The 22218-nt window shown below is 41.7% G+C and overlaps 1 protein-coding gene across 1 annotated transcript in view; it reads left to right on the top strand.

Annotated features, from left to right (window-relative positions):
- The window catches only part of LOC143341662 (uncharacterized), a 200699-nt gene that overhangs the window by 66740 nt on the left and 111741 nt on the right, over nt 1-22218 (top strand). The window contains exon 3 of the mRNA XM_076764646.1: nt 21003-21117. Within this exon, the coding sequence (XP_076620761.1) occupies nt 21003-21117 (115 nt within the window). The remainder of the gene's footprint in view (nt 1-21002; nt 21118-22218) is intronic.

Below are 22218 nucleotides of genomic sequence, written 5' to 3'. Positions count from 1 at the left end.
ACAGTCCTACCTCGATTAAGAGGTAATTTCAATGGCCGTCGACGCTTAACCTGATTCCAGAGCAATCCTTGTCAAAACGCGCGCCATTAATTCGTACGCTCCGGACCAGGAGTTCGGGATCGTGATATTCAATTTAATTTTATCCTTAATTGTTCCTCCGATTCAGAAAATCGGGAATTGCCAGCGTCGTACAATTTTGAATACTTAAGTTCCTCGTTTAGTATGCAAATCAACCTGTAATAGACACTCTGACATTTTTATAACACAGTGGTAAAATTTTATTCCATCATCAGTGTCCAACGTCGCTTTGGATATTTTATGTGTACATTGTAAGTTACTTTTCAATCTGATATTTTTACAATACAATGACAAAGCTACTATTTGAGTAGCGCTAGTAAAATTTTGCTCCATTATTAAAAAATAATTTGAGATACCGGAGGGTAATAACGATATCGCTACAAGCGAAATTTCGCTGGGAATGGCGGTCCGCGAAAGTTCGACCATTCTTCCGTTTCTCCAAGGAAACTAAGTGAGCGTATCCGTGGACCCGGGCTCTTCTCCCGTCCCAGATGAAAAAACTGCAAGATCGGCGCGTGAAAAGTTAGCCAATTTCGCGGGGAAACATCGACAGCCCGATGGAAAAGTCGAATTAGCAAAAGGTCGAAATTTATCGGTCTGTCACGCGTGACCCACCAGATTCGGTGTCTCCATCGTTCCACGTTGGTCATCATCAATCACGCGGATGACGAACAAACACATCGATCCACTACTTGTTTGCCAGGCCCGTCCGGTTATTGAGTTATTGACTTTCCTGAATCGGGTCATCCGTGTCGAGGATCGGGTTCAAAAAGTGCACCGATATTGCGCCCGCGGTTTGCTCATCTCCCACGCCATCTCGTAAAGGAATTACAGACACGATACTTCGAATTTAAGCAATGCACTGTGCGTCGTTGAATTTGTCATTCGATCTTGTTTGTCGCGTTAATTTATTTTTCAATTTCGTGCAGGAAACAATGGAGTTTTTAACTGTAGTGAATCTAAATATATTTTAGGATTCAAATTAAGGGTTTGATTTACAATTATGGGGCGTTGTAGTCGGCTTAATGAATGACTGGATAACGATACATCAATTTAGTGGGTTGTGAAACTTGAATGAAATTTACTAGTATCGAGGGAATGTTGCAAATAAAAATATTGAGCTTCAGTGTCGAGCAGAAGACAGAAGCATAATGAAATGGAAAAATGGAAAATAGGTACTCTGTTTTGTTTAGATACTTCGAGATTTAAGAATTAGTTTCTTAGTTATCTAATTAAACAACTTGGACGCTAAAGCAAAATATTTCCGGTTAATTAAGCTCTTATTATACAGCCCTTCGATGTATAAAAATCGCTGTAACGCGAACGCTATATAATTTAATTTGTAACAAATCTGTTTGGCACAAAGGCTGCGAACATGTCAGACAGGAGGATGGAACGATGGATAATGGCGCCTGGTTCAATGGAGGCTTAATTCCACCTATCTATAATTATAGAGCTACGAGGGGTATATGCCACGGTGGTTTATAACGTGACAAGTTTTATTTATAGTCACTAATAATAGCGGTGATAGGTTATTGTTCCTTTACAATGCAAATACTTCAGTCATCCTTTTATATATTTAATGAAGTTTGTAATTATACCACATTCTATCGTATCGATTCGTAACGGAATCAGGATATTACATTCTCTCTGATAATCGCTTGTGAGAATTGTTATTGACATCGTTGCAATATACATATCCTAATTACGTGTCTACTGCACCAGATTAAATTATACATAATACTATTCCCATCAATTTTAACACTTCATCTTTTAATTTTTAGTAGCAGATTTTCGATTAAACTCAGCTTTATATTAAGCACACCATAAATAAATATCCGAGTTCACTGAATGAACACTTTGGCGTTGCATCGATCAGCCAGTTAATAGTATTCGATTAATGTTACTTTGTTGAATTTTCTATCTCCAACGGTGTTCCAAGGATGAAGACAAAGCCAATCAAGTTTCACAATTTTTGTTCGAAAAGTTATATCCACCCCTAGCGAGTCAATTCTCGTATCGCCAGAATCCGGGATCAGGGTAGATCGACTTGGACTCTCGTACAAGAGCTCCTACACACTTGTCCTGTTCATTAAATTTACGCAATAAATTGTGCCCGTTATCGAACCAATTGATATTCAACAAACCAACTCCGCCGTCATTAATTTGGCTTTGGAGGCGTAGCATTCGAGGACAACTTGGAGCTAGGCACCATACGAATAATCCTCGTGCGGTCCCATCAAATGGCGAGAGGAAACAGAGACGCGGTACAGTGAATAATGACTGGCTGTTCAATGGAAGCTTAATTCCACGTATGCATGATTGCGGAATGGTATGCCATTGCAGATACAAGTAGAGCGCGGTGCTTTTTATCAAAAGCGTCGATATATTAGCGGGACGCTGGCGCCATACGGTCGTCCTGAATTGTTCGACAAGTGGATGACTCCTGAATTATTATTCATTGTCCGGGCGAAATTACTGGAAATTTTACGCTTTGCTGAAACCTCCGCTTGCGGATCGCTCTTCGCACGCAGCTATGATTTTAATGCCGCGAACGAACAAATAGCGCGGGAGGGGGGAGCATTTAATCGGAGAAGTCTGGAATTTAGCACTCTATTTCAGCGGGGGATGCAAATATATAGGAAGACGCAGAACTTTCTATAATTCGCGTTGCTCGATAGCAAACGCAGCGTAGAGCAATTCCAAGAGAAATGGATTCTGCGAGTGCGATCAGCGCATAGGTTTATTTATTTGTGTATCTTTGTGACCATACTTGTGATATTAACGCGAAGCTCCATTCTATATTTACTTTGTTCATTTGCAATATACCGGCGCAGATTGTTGACTATTTACGTTCAGATTCCTTTGAGCCCAGCTACGAGTAAACTGACGCATCAAATGCATGTCGGCTGATATTACGTGCGGTTTAATAACCAATGTTTCGCCGTATTTAACTCCGTCGTTGCATTCTTTCGCTGTTCTCTTTCTACGCGACCCGAGGCGAAACGATCGCGGAAATTAATGGGCGCGGTAGTGAGCCACGGCATTTAAATGCCGCATAAAAATTCACCTGCTGTCCCGTATCGCATTTGCTTCTGTATTCATAAGGTTGCCGCGAACAAATTGTAAAACTTAAAGATTAATAGGGGCATTAAAACATTCTTGTAAGTGGTACAATCCATCGGTATAAACAAACTTCGCGTTCGGGGCACGCGACGCCCGACTTCCTGTCTCTTATTCGCCCACGATTCATTGAAGAATCTTCTGAAAATAACCTACGACGAATGAAATGAATCGATACTATAGAATTTAAAGCAATCGTTTTCAAATATATTGTTATTGTTTCTGAATCTACAAAAGATGAAATGAAAACACATTTCTTGATTTCTAAAAAATATCTGTTTCGCTCTTTTGATGTTTTGTAATTCAGAGTCACGATTTGACAAGAGCTTGTAGTAACGTAAGTGTACGGTGACACAAAGTACTTCCGAAAGGATGGCACGAAAGTGTCCATGGGGATGCTTTGAAAGGAAGCGTCACTATTCAATTTCATTACGCGAAAATTTTTCGGAAGGCCGGCTTTTAAGGATCACCGACGCGAAGAATTGATGGTGGTGGGTGTGTTGAACAGGCGTGATTAAGCATTGCATAAGAATGCAGACCTGGCGCATAATAATCCCGAACGATGCTTCATTGCGGCAATAAATGTCTCACGGGGCGTCGGCCACGGCATCGTCGCTGTCGTGGAACTGAAGGGAAAAGGCGGGTAAATTGAAATTACCCCGGTATCCGTGGCCTGGAGACACGGCGAAAAGGTGCACGAAATGGAGAGATAACACCCGTGACTTCCGTTGCCGCGCAGATCGAAATTTCTACCCTCCAGGCCGATGGTAAATCTCTGTAAACAAGGAGTTGCAGCCGCGAAACTCATGTAACCGATTTATTACAGGCCCCGGACGCCCGACACATAGTTTCTTTAGATCGTAGACGGAAGATTGCTGCTGGACAGTGGCAAATATTCGATCAACGTCGCGTCGTTGATGGATTTATCCGAGGAAGTTTGTTATCTGCCCAGAATTCCTAGTTCGAGCGATATTCGAGGCGGAATAATTTATCGCGGGAACTTGAAATTTGCTCGAGAACCTCGGAAAGAAGGAGTCGATAAAGTTTGTTTCGTATATCAGATGAACATTATTCCGTGTTACTGGGGAAATTTACCCTCATGGACGCGTGAAGCTTTTGGAGCTTCGTCGTTGGTAATGGCGAACTTCGAACAAAGTAAATTTGTGGAAAGTGTTCTTTATACGTTCCACCTTTTGCACAGTGATGAGTCACGCGATTCTTGCATACCTTTTGCACGTATTAACGATAGAAACCTCGCAGAGTCTTTCGTTTCAAACGAGACACAGTACTCAGTCTTCGTGCACTTTATGCTCTTTTTAACCACAGAAGGAGAATCCATTTTTATCGTAAAAATATAATATAAATTCTGAAAATTGGACCGTGCAAACAGGCTGATAGAGTTTTATTTTATTTACTAGAGCTCGAGCGATACACGCAGATCTTACGTCGTCTCTTAGGGCGAAAACCATCAATCTCGGCGAAATTTCCCTTTGTCAATTAAAATTTAATTTCTACACCGAACTCGATTATCGCTCCCCTTTTAGCAGCCCTTAACTCGCTCTCGCGAGTGTCTGGGGTGTCTGAGAACCTCTTAATTACGTGATAAAGAATTTCGCAAAATCTGTCACGCGTATCGATTAAACGTAGCAAAAAAAAGAACGGAATAATCCGCGATAAGGAAATATTTAATTCGAAACGGTGGACTTCGGGTCGCGCAACGCGTCCGAGGAACTTTTCTAATAAAACCCGGTCCGCGTTAGTACGTCATGAACAAAGAGCCAGCGGGTCGCGAAAATCACGGCGCTGATTTATAACCCCAGAATCCTTTCCATCGCAAAAAGAATATTCGCGTTACGGGGCTGGCAAATAGTCGGCTGGCGGGTTTTCGTGGGACGATTTACAGACTGCGCCCGTGTAGATAAAGGTTTCGCCCTCCAGTATAATTTCGCAGACACCGATGGAGGATTACATTCCACGTGCAAACGAGAAGCAACGCGGATAGGCTGCTTTGTTTGCCGACCTGTAGAAAGAAGAATTTCGTAACGAACAGAGGCCGAATAAAATTCTAAAATCAGTTTTCTGACTGAACTTCTTCGACCCATTTTGCCTTCAAAACAAATAACGAGTCGAAATTACAGCGGATGTTCGAGACACAAAGAGTATAATTTCTCTTCTCTCGATTTTATTTCCTTCAGAGTTAGCCGATAGAAGACTCTTTGGGTAAAAATTAAAATTTTCCATTCCCTTCCTTTGCTACGGTTGAACGACATTTTGTTCGGTTTTGGACGAACACAGTGTTGGAGAAGAAATTATCCAATATGATAACGGAGACAGCGTGACGGAGTGAAACGAGCGTTGACTTAAAATGTTTCGAACTTCAAGTTGATCTCGACTGGCGAACTTGCGGCGAACAGAACCAGTGAACGTGTTTGCGTCCAATTAATTTAATTACTGGAAATTATTCTGGCGCAAAACAGGGACAAGCTACGCGAATATTGCAATGCAACGGACATCGGTTGACGTATTTTCAAAATTACTCAAAACTTGTTCAATTAATGGGTAATTAACGTTCAAGTGTATCGATAGCGTGTACTCTGATGCAATTTTGATATTTTGCTGATCAAGGAAATGCAATTAGAGTCGTTTGATAGATGCCAAATTGTCATTTACGCGGAGGAATAGTGGTCTTTGAATTTTTTGGTTCGCGTAAGATTGTACAAACTTCCCAAAAACTATGAATTATTAATATAAACGATCCATAGCATAATATAAGTAATGGAATGATGGAATTATGAACAATTATTTTTCATGAAGTTGATCCTTTGTGAAATTTTATTTAATCTGCTTGCAAATCGAATGAAGTACGCTGATCATTTCAATTTGGAAATAATCCCAAACTGGCCAGTAATAATTTACTGAACGTTATCGAGCGAAGTAAGAGTTTATTATTCTGTGCATAGTTTTCCCCGATATGTCTGAATAATGAATTATTTTAAATTTACGAGTCGAAACGTTTGATCGGATATTGATTAAAACGTCCAGCACTTTTCAGCAACAAATGGATATGAATATTCATGTTTAGATTAACTTATGCAGTGTGTGACAATAAACTGAAAACTGTGCAAACACATAAAAAAATTTTTATTTCTATTTACTCTCAATACTATACTGTTTGATTGCATTGCATTAAAATAGAATTATTTCATTTGAATATTAGTCAATGTATCGACTCATAGTTGTCCAAGGTATAATTGTCTTTGAAATGCTTCACTAGAAAAATACAACGTATGCAATACAGGGTCGACGAATCTTTCTGCGTATGACAGTACCTTCCACGCCATTAGTTAAATGAAATCAGCTCGCAGAGTACGCGTTACCGAAGTTAGAGAAACAGACATTTGAAAGACCATTTCGAAAGCTTTCGTCACGATTCGCAGATCGTCTCTATGGTCCATTAGTCGACGATTGGAAACGATTGCTTGGCATCGATCCCTCGAAATTTGTCTAAAAATCCCTCCTCGAACACGAGCTCGACGCGTCTTTTCAATCTGTTTGAAGAGGACGCGATCCCACTAGATCACCCTTAAAACCGCGCGTCTTATTCTCGAGCTTCCCTTGGGCACCAGTCTTCGGGTCCACGATTCCATTATCGGCCCCGTTTTTCATCGGAATTACAAACAATCGGTCCCAAGTATGCTTTTTAATCCGGCCCAATAAAACAATCGAGTGCCCTTCTCTCTCCGATTCCTTCTTTCTCTCTGGTCGTTCGATTGGTGCCAGAGATGCCAGACGGAGCCCCGCGTTCACCGGGGACACCTCGTTCCACTTTCTCACACTGTGCCAGATCACGCGTGCGTGAACTCGTAGAGTTTCGGAGAGTCGACAAAGGGTAGCTGACACATGCCCTCTTTCTCGATTCTCCGAAGCTGACCGTAGTAATTTCGGACCGTCTCGTGGAGTCGAGACAGAAAGGCTCACATTTTGCCTCCGTGCTCTCGAACAACTGAAATTCGACCTCGCGTCAACGCCATACGATTTGGAATCTCGACTGACCAGGCATTTTCACTTCCCGAACTATGTAAGCTAACATAATCAAAGTACCATAGTGGGGGAAAAATTTTGTGAAATTTCGTTTATGGAAATACACGTTCCAAGATCCCCTGATCATGTTTTAACTATTGAAAAACAAGAAATTTTTCTTTATTATTCCTATGTATGAGTGTACATGTGTATATTATTTCAGATATCACTTCTGATATATCTGGCAACGTATAACGATTACTACTGGATACTGCTGGCCTCTGCTGACCATTGATGACCAATCCTGATAGTTCTGACAACGTATAACGATTACTACTTTCTACTGCTGGCCTCTACCGATCTCTGCCAGCGTGTGCTTGTCTCTGTTGGCCTCTGCTGATCGCTGCTGACCACTCCTGATAATTCTGACAATGTACAACGATTCCTACTTGCTACTGCTTCCCCTGCTGGCCTCCGCTGACCACTCCTGATACTACTGACAGTGTATAATGATTGCTACTGGCTTCTTCTTGCTTCTGCCAACCTCTGCCAACATCTGCCAACCTTTGCCAACCTCTACTGGACCCTGCCAACCCCCACTGGACTCAGCCCACCTCTACTGGACCCTGCTGACCACGGTTCACCCTTGTTCACAACGTCTTACATGATATATATGTATTAAAACTTTGTATAATGTAAATCTATTGCAATAAATGTTATAATTACAAAGAATTCTATCTCTTTCATCATTTTTTACCTTTATTTCCATCTCCAAATCATTCCCTTAGTTATAAGACTGTCTGGAGAGCGCTCGATCGACGCTCCGTATCTTTAAAAATTTTCTAAGTTCCCCGGAAAGATTTCAAATCTCCCGCCGCCAGAAATTTCTGGGAATTCCTGGAAATGACGTCATTTCTAAGAATTCCTGAAAATTCTAGGAATCCCTGAAATTTCTCGGAATCCCTGAAACTTATCGAGCTCCCTGAAACTTAGCAGCATCCCTGAAACTTCTCGGAAATCCCTGAAATTTCTCGGAAGTTTCAGGCCCCAGCAAAAATTCAGGCCTGAATTTTTCGGCAAAAATTTTAAAGCGGCCCCCCCCCTGAAATCTTCCCCGGGACTTTGCAATTTTTCTGGAGGAACATCGCAGCCCGCCTTCCATCTCTCCTGGCAGCCGTCAACCGCCAGGCGCCTCGTCCTCGCTGTGGAACTTAGAATTTTTCTGGAAGATCGTCGCTGGCCATCCGCCATTGTTGTTGTCTCCTGCCAGCCGTGGAACTTAGAAATTTTTCGGGAAGATCGTCGCAGGCCCCCTCCTCTCTCCTGGTAGTCGCCATCCGCCATTGTTGTTGTCTCGTGCCGGCTGTGGAACTTAGAAAATTTTCGGGAAGGAACATCCCGAAAATTTTGCAGCGACCCCCCCCCCCCCCCCCCCCCCCACTGGGTGGGAGACCGCCAGCCAGACCTGGCCGGACTCCCACCCCCCTCCCCTCCAGGGGAGGACCAGCTCCTGCCGGCTCCGCTGCTGCTGGTAGATGTTGCTGCTAGGAAGGCATGTCATGAAATGGCCCATTTAGAGTTGGGTTAACGAGTGTATATATAGAAACGAAGGCTCGAGCGAGCGCTTGTGAGAAAGCCCAGGCGGCGGCAGATTTAAAATTTTTCCGCGGAACTTTGAAAATTTTTGCCTCTGGCAGCTAGTACGCGGAGCTGGCGTTTACCTATCGACCCGTAGCTATGGCGCTGACGGTTCCAGGTCCATTTTAGACTAGAAAATTTTTATCTTTGGCAGCTAGTACGGGAGCTGACGTTTACTGAATGAATGAATAAGTATCTCTAATCGACCATAGGTCAGGCCTGACGGTTTTTGGACAATTTTAGACATTGTTATCAGGAGGGGATGGTAGAGAAAGAGGTGGCACGTATCTTAATAACTATGGGAATGGTTTCGAGAGGAAAGGAAAGGTAGAAATGATGAGAACACATAGCATTCTTTGAAATTATATCATTTATTGCCATAGATTTACATTATACAAAACTTTAATACATATAAACATATTATATTATATTATATCATGTCACAAGTTGTCAGCAACGGTCAGCAGTGTTCAGCGATGGTCAGCTGACGTCGGGAGATGTTGGTAGGGGTCAGCAGAGGCTGGCAGTAGCCAGTAGTACTCGTACGTTGCCAGAAACATAAGCGGTGGTCAGCAGCGGTCAGTAGAGGCCAGCAGAAGCTCGGAGAGGCTGGCAGTAGCTAGTCGTAATCGTTGTACGTTGTCAGAAGTGTCAAGAGCGGTCAGCAGCGGTCATCAGAGGCTAACGGAGGCTGACAGAAGTCCGTAGCAATCGTTGCACGTTGTCAGATGTATAAGCGGTGGTCAGCAGAGACCAACAAAAGCCAGCGGTGGCCTGTGGGAGAATTCAGAAGTGCATGTAGTCATAACTTATTACATTATACTTCAGACAAAAAGGGGTATAACTGGGTAAAACAGTTTTATGACATTACCTGGTAAATCAAGTTGGCCATCAGTAGAGTCGTGTGGAGACCAGAGGAGGCTGGCAGAAGTCAGTCGAAATCGTTATGCGTTGTCAGATGTGTCAGGAGCGGTCAACAGCGGTCAGCAGAGGCCAGCAGAGATAGGTACACGCTGGCAGAGATCGACAGAGTCCAGCAGTAGCAAGTAGTAATCGTTATACGATGTCAAAACTGTCAGGAGTGGTCAGCAGTGATCAGCAGAGGCTAACGGAGGCTGACAGAAGTCCGTAGCAATCGTTGCACGTTGTCAGATGTATAAGCGGTGGTCAGCAGAGGTCAGCAGAAGCCAGCGGTGGCCTGTGGGAGAATTCAGAAGTACATGTAGTCATACCTTGTACCTCGTACTTATTACATTATACTTCAGACAAAAAAGGGTATAACTGGGTAAAACAGTTTTATGACATTACCTGCTAAATCAAGTTGGCCACCAGTAGAGTCGTGTAGAGACCAGTGGAGGCTGGCAGAAGTCAGTCGAAATCGTTATACGTTGTCAGATGTGTCAGGAGCGGTCAACAGCGGTCAGCAGAGGCCAGCAGAGATAGGTACACGCTGGCAGAGATCGACAGAGTCCAGCAGTAGCAAGTAGTAATCGTTATACGTTGTCAGAAGTGTCAGGAGTGGTCAGCAGTGATCAGTAGAGGCCAGCTGTAGAAAGTAGTAATCGTTATACGTTGTCAGAACTATCAGGATTGGTCATCAATGGTCAGCAGAGGCCAGCAGTATCCAGTAGTAATCGTTATACGTTGCCAGATATATCAGAAGTGATATCTGAAATAATATACACATGTACACTCATACATAGGAATAATAAAGAAAAATTTCTTGTTTTTCAATAGTTAAAACATGATCAGGGGATCTTGGAACGTGTATTTCCATAAACGAAATTTCACAAAATTTTTCCCCCACTATGGCACTTTGATTATGTTAGCTTACATAGTTCGGGAAGTGAAAATGTCTGGGCAGTCGAGATTCCAAATCGTATGGCGTTGACGCGAGGTCGGATTTCAGTTGTTCAAGAGCAAGGAGGCAAAATGTGAGCCTTTCTGTCTCGACTCCACGAGGCGGTCAGAAATTACTGCGGTCATCTTCGGAGAATCGAGAAAGAAGGCATGTGTCAGCTAGCCTTCGTCGACTCTCCGAAACTCCACGAGTTCACGTACGCGTGATCTGGCACAATGTGAGAAAGTGGAATGGTGTGTTCTCAGTGCACGTGGAGCTTCGTCTGGCATCTCTGACTGGCGCGTCTTTAAGTCGATGAGGCCAGAGAAATCCTCACCCTTCTCGATCCCCTCCTTTATCCCTCTGATCGTGGCAGTTCGGCTCCCTTCGCGCGTTGCTCGTTGTCGTCGTTCTTTCCTCGTCGCTCTCCCGGGATCGTTGCCAACGGTTCCTCGAGCTTCGTCTCTTTTCAAAACAATTGAGCCTCGTAAACAGCGTCATTTCCAGGCCTTTGTTTTAGCCGGCCATCTTGCCGCTTGGGGGGTTAAAGAAAATGTCTGAACTTGAACCGTTCACTCTCTACCGTTCGCATCTATTTTTACCGCGAATCGTTTCAAGTTTGCCGTAAAATGTCTGCTTTCTCTTCCTAGGGGGTGGTAATTGGACTTCTTGGAAGTTGTGTTTATGATTCAGATGAAACACAGCCGCTGTTGAGAAGCATTTGGGAAAGCGTTAACGCGTAATGCAAGATGAACTTTCCAGCAAGAAAGCTAGTTTAGGAATGAATCTAAAATTTTTGTTATTTCTGAACAAAGTCGAACTTTGGGTCGTCCCACTCGTTAAGAGGCATCTTATATTGATATAAACGATTTCATCGATTTTTCTTGAAAGGACATTATTTAAGGATTTTTGAATCTCCAAGTATATTCTCCATGCTCGAAACGCGCTCTCCTCGAAGAAGAGTATTTGGTTTTGACAGACGAGGCTTCTTCCGCAGATACTTGGCAGGCCCGCGATTTCGTCCCCACAATCCATTTCGTTGTGGAAGCTTTCCAGTGCCACCTACTGCCCCCCTCTTTACTTCCTTGTACCTGCAAGCTGACGTAAAAAGCCATGGGGATCCTATAAAGCTCGAAAGAGCAGGCGCCAGGTCGAAAGCTCTTAGCATGTCGGCATCTGTTAGAGTCTGGCTTTCCAGCCGGATGCCAAATGGAGTCTGACAATTTAAGAGAGGGGCCATAATCAAACGAAATGCAATTATTCGCAACGATGTTCATTCTTGGTGGCTGAGAAGTGACGTCGACCGATCCTGTCAAGCAAATTCCGCAGAATGGCGCAAGAAGGCCATCTGTACGGATTAAAAGAATCGATACTTTCTGTATTCTACAATTATTTATTATTATTCCGTTTACAAAGAATCTGGGTAGTGCAAGAATAGTCGATTTCTAAACGAAGGATTCGATTGTCCGAACGAGTATGGGCAAATCAAATCGTTCTTTGAATATCGTCTTGAAAAATTTTCACGCTCCGAGACGTCTCCTTTGATGTCTGGCGAACGCACCGCGAACGGTTCAGAATTAATATTTTCGAACCCCTCGTACGTAATTTCGAGCTGGAACGGCGCTGAAAGCAGAGAAGACATTAAGACGAAGGGAGAGGAGCGGAATCGAGGGTGGGAAGCGAGTGATAATGGCGGTTATGGGGACGGGGCGCCTCTGAGATCCCACTTTCGAAAACACGCCACGCAGAGTGACGAGAAGGCATGAAGACGCGAAAACGCTCGATGAATACTTAACGTCCTCGCCAATGTCCCTAAAGAACCGCGCGGTAAGAAGACTTTTCATCCCTGGAAACGTCCTTTCCTCGCCTTGCATGGAAGAATAAGGAACCATTTTTCGCCGTTAATCTTCGATGATCATACTGTCACGTGGAAAATTAGTATCGCGTTTTAACCTTCCAAGTTCGATTCTAACGTTAGAAATCGACAGGGGGTAGTTGTCTAAATTTTTCGGCGAAAAAAAATTTTCGAATCGTTCTAAAAAAATTATTTTCTGTTGCGGGGGTCAATTACAATCGTTTTTGGTGAAGAGACATACCCCCGAAATCCTACCCATTTTCGAGAAAAAAATTCGAGATGTGAAATTTTTCGGCAAAACTAAAAAATTTCAAATCGTACTAAAAAAATTATTTTCAGTTGCGGGGGTTAATTACAATCATTTTTGGTGAATAGACATACCCCCGAAATCCTGCGAATTTTCGAGAAAAAAATTCCTTTCCGAAAGTAGGTCTGACTATGCATTGATATGTTTCCCTGAAATTTCATGCGTATGTCTAAAACATCATAACTTCTGAATAGATTGGACGATTGTAGTTTTTCAATATACAACGCGTATTTTAATGGAGAATATATAGAAATTCTAAGAATATTGGAAAAATTGTTTCTTAACTACGTAAAATTAGAAACCCTATAAAATAATTGAGAAAGAAACTTGGTACCCCCCGAATAAGTTTCCACTTAGAGGACCTGAGACACCTGCCAGAAGGAAAGGGAATCGACAGAATCCCAATACTCGTCGCAGCATTCAACATTAACAGGGGGAGCGGGCTCTTTAAGCCAAGTTCCGGCAATCTGGCATCAAAGAGGCCGGGGGCTGTTTCAAGAGCGACGTTTGGAAAAGGCGCAACGCCACGGAAACACCGAAAAGGGTAGCGCATGAACGATCCCGTGGAGGCTACCTAGCCAGAAGGCTAGCCAATTTTTGTGAGTGCACCTTGAAATAATCATAGCTTTCCACCGTAAGTGGAGTCTCGGTGTTGCACACGTTGAAACCACCCTGTGCACGTGCACGGTTGGGTGGGATACAGTCGTGGGAAGTACATGCACGGTGTATGCTCCCTATACATGCCCTACATTCGTTTGCAGTAGTCTGGCAGACTACGGGCACCAACCACCGCGACGATACAACGGTCTAAGGTGGCTGTAAAGACGCGAGTATCTGGCAGGTGGTGGTCGTGCGGATGCTATATAATATTCATGCAGCGATATTGCATCTTGAGTGGTGCCATTAGAGCGGAGCGTCAGCCGTCGCGGTCTCGTGGCGGTTTGTTGTTCTCCTGGCGCCTTCCTCGCTATTCAACTATCCCCACGGTCTCCGCGCTCTCAAATCGTCGTCATCGAAGTTTCTCGGGACTTCAGCGTTCGCTTCGAACCCTGCAAAGGCGTGAAATTAAAGTTTTTGACAGAGGAACGTCGCATTTTCTCGGCGAGTAATTGCACCCCCGACTGGGTGTCTCGATTATGCGTGGAACTGCACGGTTGTTCGGAGCTCACGTGGGGGGCGATAACTACTTCTCGAATTTTGAAAAACGAAATTACAATTTTGTTCGAACGACGATTCTTTTATTAAATCGTGCTTGTTAAGGAACAATCAAAGATACGCGATCGAACGAATCGCGTTATCGATGTGGCACAACAAGCGCTCAGGGACCACTGATACTGAAACCCTACTCTTCGTATCCGGTGATGGTTTTCTGGGGACCCATAATGTAAATTATGTCCATTAACGTACATAGTGTTGAGTAACTGTTCTGATAGTCTTGGGGTACTAGAGACCTGGTTTCTGTGTAAAATAATTATTATTTCGTATCACTGCATTTATTTAACTTAATATAGGTAAGTAAATTAGAATGTTGTGGATGTAGTTTTAATAGCTTACACTTGTAGTCCTCTGTTTCTTGTATGAATTGGGCAATTTAACTGCCCATAGACCCTAACAGACACTTTATACTGGAGGGTAGTTCTGCAACGTGGAATGCTCGATGATTTCGAAGGGCTGGAAGCGAGAGCAGGCGCCAAAGTCAGATAGGATACAAGCATAGTGCGTGAAAGATTAATGAGGAGTAAATACCTACAGGAGCAAGTGCACGTGGATTGACGAATAAATAGATAGCTGCACGTACAAACACACGGCTAGATGCCAAATCCAGATACCTGAGCCAACAGCGGCAAAGAGGTCCATCGAACGTCTGCGAGAGCTCCTGGAAAACGACATAAATATTAAATGCTATCTGTTTTCCGAGACGCAGCAGTATCGTGAACTTCAGTCGCAGAAACATGTTTCCAAAGGTCGAAGCCTTCTCGAGAGAAAACTCGTGTGCTCTTTTCACCGTGGGTAATTTTAAACTTTTTCCACCTGCAGCAGACATTTCTTTCATTAATATTTAATCGCGTCACGTCGCTGTAAAAATAGAGAATTCTCAAATTGTCAATATGCTAAACTGCATATTAAATTAACCGTTTACGTACCGTGAAGCAAGCTTGTGGTTTATATTACTTTTATGTAATTCTATAAAAGAGAAGAAGGTCGAAACGTAGTCTCTGGAAAACCATCAGTTTCCATTAAAAAAACAATTTCTAAATCTTCTCGAAATGTGACTGTGCGTCCATTTAAATTGTTCACTCAATCTGTACTAATTCTTTTTCACTTTCACTGAAGCATCGCTGGAGAGATCTTTCCAAAATATTTTCGAAAACCTCCTCTTCTATACCTTCTATTATTCTATTATCTTTGGTTTATTAATTACGATATTCGATCGATCGAATATCAATCTTTTCCACCGAACACACGCGTGGCGTTCGCTGGAACGTTTCGCCATCGTCCCTAAGGCGCGCTGGAATTTTCTATAATTGAAGAAACGCTCGTCGAGAGGTGAATTTTTTAACAATTTGCGAGCACCCCCGGTTTATGCTGGATAGTCTGTTCCCGCCTCATTAACTGTGAATCAGTAGAACGTAACACGGCCCGAAAAAAAAAACCGTCGGGGCACTGAAAAAGGCAGAGGGTTGGAAGGAGAGGGTCAGGAAAGGGAGAGAAAATTTCGGGACACGAAGTTATCAGGTAGAGACGCGGAGGGGGTAATAGTCTGTAAAGGTAAGAGAGGAGGAGGCACGGAGATTGTAAAATCGATGAGGTTCTTTCACGCCCGCCGCGAGCCCAGGTTCATCGGGAATCTGACGTTTTCTGTTTTGCTCGATGTCTGACACCGCGCCACCGACGATCGGGGGCTGTTCTTTCGTTGGCTGAGCTTAAAACAGGACAAATTCACCTTACTTGCCCCGGTTGCTGCGGACGGATGGCGGCTGGGAAAGCCATTTCACCCTTTAAAGCGAGCTGTCTGCAGTTGGTATATACCCCAACGTTCGAAGATGCTCCAGGCGCCTTCGGAACTCTTCGACTAGAACAGTGGTCGCCAACCAGTCGCCCTCGAGCACCCTGGTTATTCCTTCCAATCGATTTACTCGATCGTGTTAACTGAAACGAACAGAAAGAATAATTAAGTACACCGTCCGACTTATTTCGTTTTAATAGACTCTGTGCATCGATCGTTTGCCCAGCTGTGTTCAGTAACACTTTCGAGGGGATGAAATTCACCCTTAAAATGTGCCAGTTATATTTAAAAAATTGAGAAACGTCTGAACAAACATGGTTTACCTAACACAAACGTTTTGGTTGTTTTTAATTAGTAAAGACGAAATTGCATATTGTTAATCTAGAGAGGATTAATTTAAAAAAAATTCCCTTCTTTCGTGTGATTTATGGTTCATTCGATTTTAAAATTTCAACAAGTAGCACGTCGTTTCTCCAGGTTGAAGACCACTGTACTAGAACTCGCGCCCCCTATTTTAACCCCCACCCACGCGCCAACAATCGTGCCCCCATCGTACTCGTTCGAGACGCGGAAGTTTTCGTATCTTCGTCGAGCCTCTTGTTTTGCCGCTTTCCAGTCGTCTAGCGTTGTTGTCGTTGGTAGAATTTTTTGAAAGCATCGGGTGATTCAGGGTAATGGTTCGCCAGTGGCGAATTTATCGGTAGTCGTAGGAGTGCTTTATGATTTGTTCCTGCGGAGATTTTCGAAGCTATTCTCTCGTAGAGCAGCGCTGCCCGTACATTCGACTGCGTTCGCTAATTACCTTGTTTAGAATAGTTAGATAACCATCTGTTTCAGTCAGACTGTTAATATCTCCAAAGCTGCGAGAATTGTACATATTATACAGGGTGTTCGGCCACCCCTGGGAAAAATTTTAATGGGGGATTCCAGAGGCCAAAATAAAACGAAAATCAAGAATAACAATTTCTTGATAAAGGATTCGTTAAAAAGTTATTAATGTTTAAAGTTCCGCTCGTATTGATTTTTTTTCTCGAAAATGCGCAAGATTTCGGGGGTATGTCTATTCACCGAAAATGATTGTATTTAACCCCCACAACCGAAAATAATTTTTCCAGAACGATTTGAAATTATTTTTTTTTCGCTGAAAAATTTCAGGGAAACATATCAATGTATGGTCAGACATAATTACATTTTTCGTTAAGTAATTTTTTTCTCGAAAATGCGTAGGAATTCGAGTGTATGTGTAATGATAAAAAATGATTGTAATCGACCCTTGCAACCGAAAATAATTTTTTCAGAATGATTTGAAATTTGTTAATTTCGTCGAAAATTTTTTCATTCGGTATGGAACTTTAAACGTTAATAACTTTTTAACGAAGCCTCCATCAACAAATTGGTATTCTTGATTTTCGTTTTATTTTGGCCTCTAGAATCCCCCATTAAAATGTTTCCTAGGGGCTCGTTTCTCAAAATCCATTTCGTACGCTTGTTTTATTTATGAAAATTAAGCAGTTGTTTCGTCACGCGTCGAGAACAACGAGACTGACTGGTCTCGTCGCCGAGTAAAAATCGCGACTATTCTTATAACGTAAACAGGAATTAAAAAGTTTTCATCCTCTCATTCAGCACGGAACTCTCCTGCAATTCAACGCGACTTAAATTGTTTCAGGGATTCCTCGTTTTTACATTGTCTCAGTTTTTGTTTGTTTCTTCCTCATTCGTTCCTCCTATTGTTCCAGCGTGCCTCCTTGAGCAGATAAGCAATTAATAACAATGCTATTGCGACGATAATTAAAAAGTTGTGCCGCCGGTGAAACACACTTTTCCTATCGATACTTCTATCGTGATATTGAATCGACAAAGCAATCTGTCTATATGGAAATATAATTCCTTTGAAACGAATATTCTCTATATAGCGCTCCGTTTTAATTATTGAAATGGAATACTATTCTTCATCGCATTGGCTAATGTACCTTTCAGAAAATATTTTTATTTTGATATCAAGAAATTAATAAATAAAAACTGACGTTCCTGTATCCCATCCTGTGCAATATTTTTTATTAAATATCTGGAATCTTCGACGTGAATAGAAATTTCCATGCTTCATTTTTTAAGTAATAAAGGTATTTTTATGTTATTTATAATTTCCTAATGTACATATATCACGTATGACCTCCTTAGAAAATTGCAAAACAATTTCAGAGATAGAAGGGACAGAGTTCCTTTTGTAACCTCATATTTTTGTAGCAGTTTCATCTTTCGAAAGAAGAAGGATGACAACTCAGATTCTACTTTGTAACCATAGCAGTACATCGAAGAAACTATTGGGTATTGCGGACGAAGGAAGTATTCTTCACTTCCGCCGGAGCTCAGCATTTCTCTTCTTCCTTGTACTAACTCTTTATACTGCACTTACTTCTGTGGAACAGGGAGGTCTCGCTTCGAAAACTTAAAAGCACGAAGCTTTGTAAAGGAATCTTCTGCTTTTTTGCCTGACCTCTTCTTCGTAAGCTTGCGGATCTGCATGATAAATTAGATACCGCATTGTTATGGGGGAGTTCTTTCTTTCTAACTTTTCATCCTATTTTAGACTGTACCCCGGGCAGCTATATTACTCTCTTTCGCGAACAAATCCATGGATTTGTCGCGATGCTTTCGAAATATTATTTTAGCGTCGAACTCTTCTCATCGACAGAATTTCGACAAAGATATAGTATATCGATACTTGTACTCCTTTCTGTAAAATATATAGAAAGACTCTCTTATTCGTTCTTAGATCACACATTATAAAGAATTCTAAACGTATAAATATACAGAATTATATTCGTCAAGTTTCTCGATAATTATTTCTGTACAAAAATTACGTTTTCGTTAAACCTTTTCCTCGATATTTATCACCGTCCTGGGGATGTTCTGCGGGAAAGATAAATCTTCGTTTTTGTCAAGGTTGAATTTACCCCCTCAACCCGTATTACACCAGCAACGAAAAATGGTTTTATATTACGGACGACTTACTCCATTTTGCGCGCAATGATTCAACATTTTTTGAGCTTATTCGTGAATTTACATGTGAGAAATATTCCCTGGATGAACAATGTTTCGTTACGAAGCGTTCGAGGAACGAGGGACAGAGCGTGTAGGTTGATCATCAACATTCATCGAACACCATTTCGTCGAATCGATCTCTTCGATTATTCAGGATCCAAAGGCCAAGGCTCGTTTTTATAATAAATTTACCTTCGATACACGGCACCGAAGGGTCGCGATATTCATATTTATTTATGAGGAATGCACGAGGCTCTATTGATTTTTCGACGTTAACGCTGTCGGCTCGTTATCCGAACGCCACCCTTTCACCCTTTCATGCCGCTCCACGGGCGAACAAAGCCAGCCTAGGCGCTGCCGGCAGAAGTCCAAAACGGTGATGATCGTTTCATACCGCGGAACACGGTTCAAATACGAAATTAGTCGGCGCGGATTGCGCCGGGGATCGTTACAACGCGACGAGAGAAAAAAAAAAAATCGCGTTTCGCGTGGACACGGTACGTAATCTTGGACACGGTACGTACCGGCGCGACCTGTTGAGTGACACGATATTAAAAGCTGTCATGATAGGAGGTGGGATTGAAGGGACGAAATTGCGACACGTTTTTGTTTAATTCCGAACGCGCGGAAATTGCCTCGTTTCTGTGACCCTTTGAATACATGACCTAAATTACGTCGTCCTACGGTGTTATTAAAATTTAGAATCATGGAGGATATATTTTCAATTATTATTCGAAAATATATCGGCCACTGGCGGCCATTCATCAACATGCCCATCGAAAAAAAATGAATTCTTTACGATCCGAGTAACGTATTTGCTTCTTAAAGTTTGGATTTTATACAGGGTGTTCGGCCACCCCTGGGAAATATTTTAATAGAAAATTCTAGAGGCCAAAATAAGACGAAAATGAAGAATACCAATTTGTTGATGGAGGCTTCGTTAAAAAGTTATTAACGTTTAAAGTTCCATACCGATTGGAAAAATTTTCGACGAAATTAAAAAATTTCAGATCGTTCTGAAAAAATTATTTTCGGTTGCGGGGGTCAATTACAATCATTTTTGGTCATTAGACATACCTTCGAAATCCTACGTACTTTCGAGAAAAAAATTCTTTTCCGAAAATATAATGTGTGACCATACCATCGATATGTTTCACTGAAATTTCATGCGAATCTTTAAAACATCATAACTTCTGAACGGATTGGACGATTTTAATGTTCAAAAAGCCAAACGCCGCGTATTTTAGTGTAGAATATGTAGCAATCATAAAAATATTCGGAAAGTTGATCCTTGACCCCGCAAAATCAAACAGCCATAACTCCTACAATTGTGAATATATTTAAATGAAACTTTTTTCTGAAGTAGAGCTCATGGGTACCTACAAAAAAGTATTAGACAACTTTTCTGTAGGGCGTCAAACAAAATTACTAAAAATGAAAAAGGATCTTTTAAGAAAAATCGACAGGGGGTAGGTGCCTAAATTTTTCGACGGAAAAAAAAAATTTCAAATCATTCTAAAAAAATTATATTTAATTACAGGGGTCAATTACAAGCATTTTTGGTCATTACACATACCCCCGAAATCCTACGCACTTTCGAAAAAAAAATTCAGTACGGGCAGAACTTTAAACGGTAATAACTTTTTAACAAAGCCTCCATCAACAAATTGGTATTCTTGATTTTCGTCTTATTTTGCCCTCTAGAATCCCCCATTAAAATTTTTCCCAGGGGTGGCCGAACACCCTGTATTTAAGCAAGTAACAAGGAAAGAAAATGCATTACAAGATTTTTAAATGTTAAAAGAGTTCTTCCGTGTATTATATACGTACACAGACAACTAAATTGTACCTATTTTTTTGTGTTCTACCTGTTTGTCAGATATAAAAATTAAGGATCGTAAAACGGATGGTGTTCCTTGCCAGGCTGTGAGGTAACACTTCTGGTATCAAGGGAAGGTTTTTTAAATTATTTTATGATATTTTCTACACGAGTATCAGGAGCCTTTCGCATTAATTAGTTCTATGAAACTCAATGAACATGTTATTTTTATCGTATATTGATCGATACTTTTTCTATATTTACTTCCAGATATTTCTACGCCGCCCTGCACTTACGTCAGGTACAGCAGCTTGGAAGATGTCAGGCCCCAGGAGTTAGGCTTCCCCGTGCTGGAATTCACGCCAGCCGTGGTCTCGAAAATACGGTAAGAGTTAATCGCTCCATTTCATGCATCTTTAACACTAAATTTATGAAATCCGTCAATTTGATGAGTTTCAGATTAAAAGAAAATGTCTGTAAATCTAGCGTTGATTAAGTTTAATATTAACCCTCTTTGCTACCTCGACGCATTTTTATTGGCATTAAATCAACCTGTTCTCCTGTGTGGCTCTATATATACACACTCTTTGAATAAGAGCTTTCAGAGCACGTGTGGCAGAAAATTTCTCGTAGGGGAAACCTCTTTGTCGATAAAAATTGTTGGGAAGTAATTATGATGACAATAATTCTGAATAATACGACGTATCAAGTGTAATAGAATACTTTATAATGCAAGGGTGGCAAGATCGGTGCTTTTAATTGTATGTTCGGAACAATTCGGGGCACGAAAATCTGCAGGACGCGAAGCAAATAGTTGGGAATAGCTGGGACTTGCAAGAAAGGTCTGAACTTCGAGTTTAATTATGGAAACAATTCATTATCATTTTGAATTATTACGTTTCTAAAGGAGAACGTTGTATCGGAGAAGCTGTCTACGGAGACCATGGCCAGGAAGCACACAGATCAGATGAATGTAATTAAATGTAATTTAAAAGAGAATGCTCGGAGCACGAGACATTTAATTAGAAACTACGTGGATGAATTCAAGATCAGCGAGGCGAAGGTGGAATTTCGGCGGAACAGTGTTCATCGTATTGAGTTTTTCTTTTCTCCTCTTTTTTTTGCGGAGTTCCGTTAACCGTGCAATTACTTAGACTGCGAATAAATTATAGAACATCTCCATGAATAGCGTTTAATTAAATAGCAGTCGAAGTTAGGAAATTAAAGTGCCATGGTCTTGTTCTTTCTCCTATTTCTTTTCAACGAATTAAAAATATATGACATAAGCAAAGAAGGTAATGCCAATACGCGTATATAAAATAAAATAAAGCATATCTTTTACGAACCAAATTTACGTAACGCGAATAATAATAATGTCGCGTATATGGTTGACCTGTACTACTAGTTGATTAATATTCCATTAATGGACTTCTAAATGTAGCAGCCTATTTTTGTTTCACAATCACAGTCACATATGACTCGAAAC

The sequence above is a fragment of the Colletes latitarsis genome, chromosome 5 (genome assembly GCF_051014445.1).
Source record: "Colletes latitarsis isolate SP2378_abdomen chromosome 5, iyColLati1, whole genome shotgun sequence".
Lineage (NCBI taxonomy): Eukaryota > Metazoa > Arthropoda > Insecta > Hymenoptera > Colletidae > Colletes > Colletes latitarsis.
The sequence above is the reverse complement of the archived record's forward strand: the minus strand, read 5'-3'. Positions and strand labels throughout refer to the sequence as shown.